A 9,946-nucleotide genomic window follows, 5' to 3' on the forward strand; every position below is an offset into this window, starting at 1 on the left:
GCCACTATCTCTGAAATCTTCATTTTATAAATATTTCTATGCATTTTGCATGTTATTTCCATGTATATTATATGGTATTTTAAAGGGAATTTCAAAGGGTATTTCTATCTATTTTATAGGGTATGTCTATCTATTTTATAGGGTATTTCTATCTGTTTTATAGGGTATTTTTATGTATTTTGTAGGATATTTCTGTCTATTGTATTGGGTATTTGTTATGTATTTTGTAGGGTATTTGTTATGTATTTTATAGGGTATTTCTATATATTTCAGAATATTTCTATGTATTTTATAGGGTATTTTTATGTATGTTACAAATGTGAAGTATTTTGGACACCTGGTGAACTTTGATGATTACCCGACAACACATTTACACAACGATATGTATGAGATTTTACGCAATCCTTATGTAAGTATGATAATTATGCAAATGTTGGTTCTCATTCATAAATAAAAGGCTATTTGATAATTCTTACCTGGAACAATTGAACAGAAATGATTAAAAAATTTCTCAAAAAATTATCTGATTTAATTGCAATAATTGTTTATATGTAATGTTTCAGGACTGGGAAAGAAAATATATACATGCAAATTATTCCTCCAGTTTAGAAGAGAATGCTGATATTGCACAGGTAAGTTAATTTTCTCTGTTATTGCATAATACTTTCTGTAATTGTAATGGTAAATTATAGTTTATCAAAAGATTCCTGATATTGCAAAGGAATACTAAACTTAATTTGTATTAAAGGAGAGGTGGGGGTAAACATCAATGAGACAGCAACCCAATGATGATACTATAAATGGACCTCTAGAGGACAACATATAGTCTTCTTTTTTTAAATAAAAAATCCTTGAAAATATGAAGTCATTCTGTTAGGTAGTTTCTGAGGAAAATGTGATGAAAATATTAGTTGGACCAACTGATAAAGTGATTACAATATAGACCCAACTTTATCAGTGGGGTTCAAAAAGAATGAATAGAATGAAAAGCTCGAAAATAGGGTTTATATCATAACATATGTCAGAACGATTATGATATTACATGAATATTTTCAAGGGTTTCTCATTTAAAAAAAGAAAGATAGATATTTGTTAATCTTGGTGTTTATTCTAACAATGCACAGTATATAAAATAGAAAGTGTTGGAAAATGTGAATCTTATTTGTAGATGGATAAGAAAAAGGTTCATATTTAAATTTGGGTCTGTCAGACACCTACTTGGTGTTTGCCAATACTTTTAAATTTTTCAATATGTTGAAAGAACTTAATTTTCATCACACTTTTCTCAGAAACAATTGAACAGAATGAATTCATATTGTAACATGTGAATTTTGTTTAAATTTGGAAGAACGAAGTTGTTTCAAATGACTATATCTTAGATTTTCCTGAATTCTATCTGAGCAAATTGAATTTCATCCACTTTGATAGAATTGATAGATAAATGAGTGGTTTGTTGTTATTTAAGATGGTTTTAAAATATAAAACAACATATTTGTCAATTTCACTTTTTCCTTAATGTTTATATTTTCCAGACTAATTATTTGATTTAACTACTATTTCAGCCATGTCCAGATGTTTTCTGGTTCCCAATTGTTACAGAAACTTTCTGTGATCATTTAGTCGAGGAGATGGAACATTTTGGTCAATGGTCTGGTGGTAAAAATGAGGTAAATATTAACAAATAAATAATTATTCAATAAGTTACTTGGTTACTGTCTTGTTGACTCTATTTAGTTGCTAGCAAACAAAAAAGCTTAACTCAATGCATATGCTTATATCAGGGTTTAAAAAAGTTTAGCCAACTGGACATTTTTCATCTGTGAACACCATAATCCAAAAACTTATATAAAATACACTATTTTATCTTGATGATCACTGAATATTTTTTAGTAAATAATCTCTGCAAGCCAATTGCAATATTTCCAGATTCCTAAGGTCTTTGGTTTCATGCCTGCCAACCTCTGAAACCTTCAAAGAGGGAGATCTCCCCCTCAGCTATGACAGCTGAGGAGGAGATTTTGCGCAAACGACATTTTCAAGTTAAATATATGACCTGTTTACTTATTCATCTACAAAACACCAACAAGAGTTAATAAATATACTTTATTTCTTCAATTCACGGTAATAATCTATACAAGTTATTTTTTTTTGCCTTTTTCAATACCTCTTGAGTCTCATAATTCATAACATTCCATATTTTGATTTTGTTGTGAGACTCACACTAAGCATGTTTTCAAACATCGTACAGACCACCACAAGAAACTGAAAAGTTGATTGAACATGATGTGCAAAATGAAGATTCATTCCCGAGTGAACTTGTTCATAAAAATTGCAAAATTGTCTTTCATTCAATCTGCTTCAGTGCTTGATATTTCGATTTTCAGTTATCTATTTCTTCTTTTTAGTCCCCTACCAACGAAGTCGAAGGGGACTTTAGGTATGCACTCCATCCGTCTGTCTGTCTGTCTGTCCGTCTGTCTGTCCTTCTGTCAGTCCGGCAAATCAGCTTTCCACACTTTTTTTCTTTGTTCTTGAAGATATTGATTTGATATTTGGTATATAGTTTCATCATGACAAGTTATAGATCAAGTTCAAATTTTGTTCCGGTCTGATGATTTAATCCAGAGTTATGGACAATAACTCTGGACCATATCTAATGTTAGAGTACTATGTTAAACCATATTTCTGTACAAAGGGAGATAACTATTTTTTTAAAAGACATTCTTTGTTCAATAATCTGAAGAATTTTTTGGCAGGTTTGTTAGTTATTTAGTATAAACTAATTTTCTGAATGCTATATATTTAAAAAAAAATTATGAAGAGAAATCCTTTAATAAGTTAATAATCTATTTTTATTATGTATATATTTCAATACATTACATTGTGTAGATAAAAGTTGTTGACATTTTATAGATAAGTTACAAATCTGTATTAGTTTGTGACAAATGAAAGAAAAAATATTTGGAACTATTAATTATATTTGATTATAATTTGAAAATAGATATACACTGTATTACATCATATCTTATTTTAGAGAACTATTAATCATATCTAATGTTTTTTTCATCATGCTTATACGATATTGATTGATAATTGGTATATAGTTTTATCATGACAAGTTACAGATCAAGTTCAAATTTTTGTTTCGGTCTAATAATTTTGTGCAGAGTTATGGTCCTTGGACTTGAAAAATTCACTCATATAATCAGTTTTCCACACTGTTTTTAGTCATGCTTGAAGATATTGACATGATATTTACTTTTTGTTTACACCATGCCAAGTTATATAACAAGTTAGCATTTTGTTCCAGTATAATGAATTTTTACCCGGTAGGGGACTATGTATGTATTGCCATGCAATACTCTCAGAATGCTTGTTTACACTGCCGCTTGGTCCAGACAAAGACCTCTATCTTGTGGGAGTTGACATAGCAGAAATGAATTTCGGTTACTTATAAATCAAACATAAAAACTACTGACCAAAGTTTTCAAATGATTGCCGGTTGTTTATTTATTTCTATTGACAGTAATGAAAAAGCCAGAGAATTACGAACACAGGTCTTTTCAGGTAAAAATAACCAAAAGTATACTCCTGCGCAGGAGTGGACCAGCAGGCAGGAGATTTCCGGAATTTCGTTGTTTGCGCGGGATACTCCCGCTAAAAACGGGAGGGTTGGCAAGTATGTTGGTTTAGACAGGTTCTTGAGTGTTTAATATCTGTTTTCAGGATGCTCGACTTGCAGGTGGCTATGAGAATGTACCAACAGTTGACATACACATGAACCAGATTGGAAATGAAGACAATTGGTTACATTTCTTACGGAAATATGTATTGCCATTGCAGCAGAAAGTGTTTTTAGGATATTTCCATGATGTAAGACTATTATATTATTATTATTTATTACCTTCCCTGCTTTTTGTCTCATAGAATAAGGGCAACACAGCACAGAGGTTAATGATATAAGTTAAAAGGAAAAGAGAAATATTCTGGAATATTATTTGTAATGGAAGAAATATTGCAGTATTTTTTTCATAGCAGGATAAACATTAAATGATACATCATACTCAAGGTCAGGTATATATAACTCCTGATTGCAGATGAGTGAATCAATGTGAAACTTAATTGTAGTTATTTTACTCTAGGGCCAAAGACCTAGGGACAGAATTTTGAACTCAAATTGTTGTAACAGAAATATTCAGCTTTAACTGTGTAATATTATTCATGAAGATTAAATTTTGTGATTTCTAGTGCCAAACCTGTTTGCGAGCATTTTTGTGTTTTTCTTGTCCCTGATTCTGACCTACCTTAAAGATCAAGTTTCCCAGATGGGATATATATGAATGATTTAGTACAAATCCAAGAATTAGTAACTACAAGTCTCTTGCAAAAGTATCCCTATTTTGCAGTACACGAATTTGTTGTTTGTAATTATGATATGATGTAACATGATTTATCACTCTCTATTTTGTAATTTGTAGCCACCACACGCCATTATGAACTTTGTTGTACGATACAGGCCAGATGAACAGCCATTGTTACGACCACATCATGACTCATCAACATTTACAATAAATATTGGATTAAATAATCCTGGCATAGATTATACAGTGAGTATTGTTTATATCCTTGACAGATTGCCAACAACAACAAAAACAGCAACGAAACAACAAAATTAAAAAAAAATAAAATTTAGAGTGCAACAGGGCAGCATACAGTCTTCAACAATAGACAAGTGTCTATACAAAATGTAAAGCTCTAAATCATTACAAGTCTATCAAAGGTCTTATCATCAACACCAAATTATCAAAATAACACAAAAAAATTAAGATATTACACAAGACAACATCCCACAATGTTCCTGACTATGGAAAGGCACATTTAAGAAAGTTTAGACAGAAATTTCAAGTAGTTTTTACCTAGTTATCAAAAAGGATTGAAAAGACATAATCAAGCAGATGTCACCATCAAATGGAGACATACAAACCATTTTTATGCCCCCGCCGTAGCGGAGAGGGCATTAAGTTTTACCCTTGTCCGTCCGTACGTCCCAAAGTTGGTTTCCGTTCTCTAACTTTAGCTTGCCTCAACCAAATGTTATGAAACTTATACACAATGCTTTTTACCTCAAAATACAGATCAAGATTGATTTTTGGTGGTGTCACTTTTACTGTTCTAGAGTTCAGCCCTTTCCATTCTCTAACTTAAGTTTGCCTCAAACAAATGTTATGAAACTTATACACAATACTTATTACCACAAAACTCAGATCAAGTACAAATTTGGGTAGCGTCACTTTTACCGTTCTTCAGTCATGTCCCTTTATAACTTTATATGATATGCAAGCGGGGGCATCATCTGTGTCCCATGGACACATTCCCCATTTATTTTTTCATGATTTGATGAACATACAGTTTGATGTGTTCTTCTACCTACTAATCTTTCAGTTTGTTCTGAAAAAAAATGAATTTTTGTCTACTGCCTTAAAAAATCAGTAAAGAAGAAAATACTAGAAAAAATATATAAGGTTTGGGCATCTCTTGATTAACAGAAATCTATATGAAACAAACTTTGATATTTTAGGGTGGTGGATGTAGATTTATCAGGTACAACTGCAGTGTAACTGGTACAAGAAAAGGATGGATGCTGATGCACCCTGGGAGATTAACCCATTATCACGAGGGTTTGAAAACTTTATCTGGAACCAGATATATAATGATCTCCTTTGTAGATCCATAAATGTTTGACAATGGTGAAGATTTTGGTGCTTTTTTTTTTTATAACATTTTCTGTTTATTGTTTGTCGTATACATGCAGTATGTAATAAGATTTTGAATGTGCCATTTTAATTTTTCTGTGCTTGAAAACTGTTAATGTGGAAATTTTCTGTGCGGGGGATTATTTTCTCAATTTTTGCCAAAGAAGTGAAAATATAACCTCAGGAAATGCTTTGTGAAAGCAGAAATATTGATATGTAGTACAAATTCATCCTTGATGCGTGAGGGAGTCTGTAATGTAATTGGTAAAAGTTGTACCTCTTAATGTTTTGGCAATAATAAAGAATGATAATCATTCTTGGCAATTATAACAAGGGAGTTCTTCACTGAAAAATCTTAAGAACTGAAATGATATCAATGTTAGAAATGTGGCGCCTTGACCATAGCTAAGTATAAAACTAATAACTCTCTGTATGTCTTTGTCCTTTGCAGATAACCTGCAGACTCCACAAATAACGTGCCTTTGGTTTTTTTTTTTCTTAAGGAAGTTTTGCCTTTGCTCTCTGAAATGTTTTAAGAATGGGTTTGACAATTTCATAATTTTCAGATAATATTTATATACTGAACATAATGGTACATTTTGACCTCTAACTATAGTATTAAACATCTGTTCTGAAAAAAGCCTGGTTGTACAAAGTTCAAAAATTGGATTAATTAGGGTTAAATTGAGGGCAAACAAGTGTAAATAAATGTTTTTGCCAAGAGATAATTATTTTTATATATAAAAAAAAACCAACCTTTTGAATGCATCTGTTATCTTGTTTTTGATTCCAAATGGTTTTTTTTTTAGGACATGATTGTATAATTTTGTCTGGTTCTATTTTTAACTTCATGCATGTTTTATTTTGAAAGCAATGTGATGCACAACCATGTTCCTCATATAGAAAGTCCCTGTGCAGGCTGGTGAATACATTTACATCACGATTTTCGGCCACTGTTGGAAATAAAACTGTCAATTTTTATTCTGTCACAATTGATAATATTTCAAGTCACAAATAAAAATAAATAGCTTTCAAACTAGCTCAACCAGTGCAAACTTAAGGTCTGTTGTGATAAATTAATGAAATGTGATATTTAATGTGTTAAGATTAGATTTCATTTGTTGAAATTTTTATTACAAAAGATGAAGCTTGAAATGTTAATTTTTACTCAATTATGTATTTTAGATAAATGATTATATATGTGATTATTTGTGGGAGTTTTTACATGATAAACGGTTCACATGAAATTGTTTATGTCTTTCATATTGTTTTTGTTATGTAGTATAATGTATGTAGGTTGATGAACTGTTTGTCAAGATAATATGCATATTTTCCAGGGGTAGATAATAAGGGAGAAGGAATTTACTGTAGGTTTGATTTTGAATATTTTTACTTGTATTTTAGTTCATTTTTGATTTGTATTTGGCAGGTATGATATTGAATATTATTTTAACCAATCAAGTTTTCAGTATAAAACATATGTCTTATTGTCATTTTGACAAAACAATGTTTTGCATGTTAAACTTTTTTGATATCTATCCTGTACCCAAACAAGAATGGCCAATTGACAGTTAAGGAACATTTTGTTTTAATGCCCAGACACATTGTATGGTAGCATAAATCTTTTGACCCCTATCAGACCATGTATTCCAAAATATCCTTTCACTTAAAAAAATAACATGATCTTGAGAATTCCACAAAACTATTGTAGATATCTGTATATAACAAGTTTATATTAAGTTGATAGTGTATATTTGGATATATTTTGTATTGAAGTAATCAGGTTACTGTATTAATACCATAGTTTGAAACCTATACTGTATACTTATAAAGGACACTTATGAGATTCTGGATGGGGTTTACACAATAGAGAATAATGCAAAAAAATGGAGCATATTATAAAGAATAGAGAAAAATGGCCTGAAAATTTTAGAATACAGAAATAAAGACCCCCCATCCAGTCCCTAACTCACGATTTACTGTATCACATGTAACTTCAGTAATCAGTCATGTTTAGAATATATTTTCAAATTAATAAGTTTGTTTCAAATTTTATATTTTTTAATCAAGGGAGAAAACTCCTAGGTAGGACAAACTTAAGTCCCTTCTTATACAAAGCAAAGACAGGAGCATTGTGTATTGCTTTGGTTATGACAATCATTTTGACTTCATAAGTGCCCTATACATTTATGGTAAAAAGGCAAATTGTAAGTTATGGTATGGAAATTCTTAATATCTAATAGTAAAATAGACATGCTCTTTCCATACGGACTTTTACAGAATTAATTGAAATGGGTGGGGTAGGGGTTTGGGCTCTTTGATAAAAAGATCTAAAATATAAGTACATTGAGAAGAAAAAGACTATAAAAATTATATTCCATTATATTCCATGCTTGTTCAGTGTATTAAATGTGGCTATTAAGTGAATGTACTTTTATAATATATCGCAATTAAATGGAGTAAAATTTGCAATTTCTAGTCATACATATTTGAATTAATGAATTGTTAGTATTGTATTTTATAGATTTATTTAATCACAAAATTAAATATTAATTTTCATTTTATGTTAAAAAGATGAGCTTAAAATGAGCCATTGATGAAGTATTTTGATGCGACTGTTATTGGGGTCTTAAATCTGATTATTTGAGTACTGACCAAAAATTTCAATGATAATGTGTGGGGTTACAAGAGCAGAAATTGTATATTTATTTTGTAATTACTGATCAAAATATTTTTGTGAATATGTGATTGAACAGATTTTTTTCAAGAAGGTCCTCAAAACAGTATTTTCTTATGTTATTAAATATTGTGTATTACTTTTACTTTCTAAATAATTTTTTAAGAATTCTGAAATCCAATCTACTTTGATACATAGTTTTAAATGTTGTAAATTGAGATTTTAAGGTGTTTGCTGCTGAAGTCAGAATAATATTATTTTTTTTTTTTTTTATATAAAAGTGATATTTTTCAACAAGCATTTGAAAAATAGATTTTTTTTATTTATAATTAATTGGGGTGATGAGGAAAATAGTTATCGATATTTTTTTTAACATTTTTACAATCAAATAGCACAAAAATTTCTAAAATTACAGTATTCAGTGCTCACTTTGAATGGTTCTGAAAGACATATTCATTTTTAGAAATGCAATTAAATGAGTAGGTTTTTGTATGCCAAATGTCGGAAGTTGAAGAAGGTTCCACATCTTGGCATCTTGTTCATCTGTTATTAACAGAGGACTATTTGTTAACATTGTACATTTGTTCATGTAATATAAAAGTTGATTAGGGAAAATAAGATTATTATATTTGTTAAGGATCTACATGTATGAATCTCATTGTTTCATAATACAAGGTTGATCTTTGACAATTTTACAATAAAAGCTGCCTGGAGACGAATTATAGTTAAATTACTGCTTCTCCTTTGAAAATTTTTTTTTTCATTAGTGTCCAAGAAAGCTTATGGAATCTGCATTTGAAATATGAAGAAATGGAGACATGGGGTTTACAATAAGACAGCAAAAAAATGACACATAAAATCCACCTAACAGCATATCTTTTTTAAGTTTTGGAATATGTCAAATATTCTATCTATACATAAAATACAAAATCTTTATATGCCCCCACCGCAGCAGAGGGGAAAAAAGTTTACCCTTGTCCATTTGTACATCCTCACGTCCAAAATTTAGTTTCCATTTTTAACTTTAGTTTCCCTCAACCAAATGTTATGAAACTTATACATAATGCTTATTATCACCAAACACAGATCAATTTGATTATGGGTGGTGTCACTTTTGTTGTTCCCTAGTTATGTCCCATTATAAATGGAAAATTTAGCAAATTTGCAGTTTCCATTCTCTTTTTTACTTTGCTACAATCAAATATTCTGAAACATAAACAAAATGCTTATCACTAATAAACACAGATCAAGTTCAAATATGGGTGGCGTCACTTCTGACGTTCTTGAGTTATGTGTGGCGTCACTTCTGCCGTTCTTGAGGTATGTCCCTCTATAAATGAAAAAATTGGCAAATTTGCAGCTTCCGCACTTTAACCTTACTTTGCCTCTACCCAATGTTATGAAACTCATACAACAATTTATTACCACCAAATACAGATCAAGTTCAAAAATTGGGGGTCGTCACTTTCACAGTTCTCAAATTATGTCCCTTTATAAATGGAAAAATTTCTAACTT

At 30.3% G+C, this 9,946-nt stretch overlaps 1 protein-coding gene across 2 annotated transcripts in view; it reads left to right on the top strand.

The window, feature by feature from the left end:
- The window catches only part of LOC127719449 (multifunctional procollagen lysine hydroxylase and glycosyltransferase LH3-like), a 52,018-nt gene extending 42,869 nt beyond the window's left edge, over positions 1 to 9,149 (top strand). For both annotated transcript variants that reach the window (XM_052225555.1, XM_052225556.1), the window contains 6 exons: positions 296 to 409; positions 564 to 632; positions 1,563 to 1,667; positions 3,727 to 3,873; positions 4,479 to 4,607; positions 5,579 to 9,149. In XM_052225555.1, the coding sequence (XP_052081515.1) occupies positions 296 to 409; positions 564 to 632; positions 1,563 to 1,667; positions 3,727 to 3,873; positions 4,479 to 4,607; positions 5,579 to 5,734 (720 nt within the window). In that variant the 3' untranslated portion in view covers positions 5,735 to 9,149. The remainder of the gene's footprint in view (positions 1 to 295; positions 410 to 563; positions 633 to 1,562; positions 1,668 to 3,726; positions 3,874 to 4,478; positions 4,608 to 5,578) is intronic.
- Positions 9,150 to 9,946: the final 797 nt, after the last annotated feature.

Source organism: Mytilus californianus, unplaced genomic scaffold, assembly GCF_021869535.1.
Source record: "Mytilus californianus isolate M0D057914Y unplaced genomic scaffold, xbMytCali1.0.p SCAF_11, whole genome shotgun sequence".
In the NCBI taxonomy this organism is placed as follows: domain Eukaryota; kingdom Metazoa; phylum Mollusca; class Bivalvia; order Mytilida; family Mytilidae; genus Mytilus; species Mytilus californianus.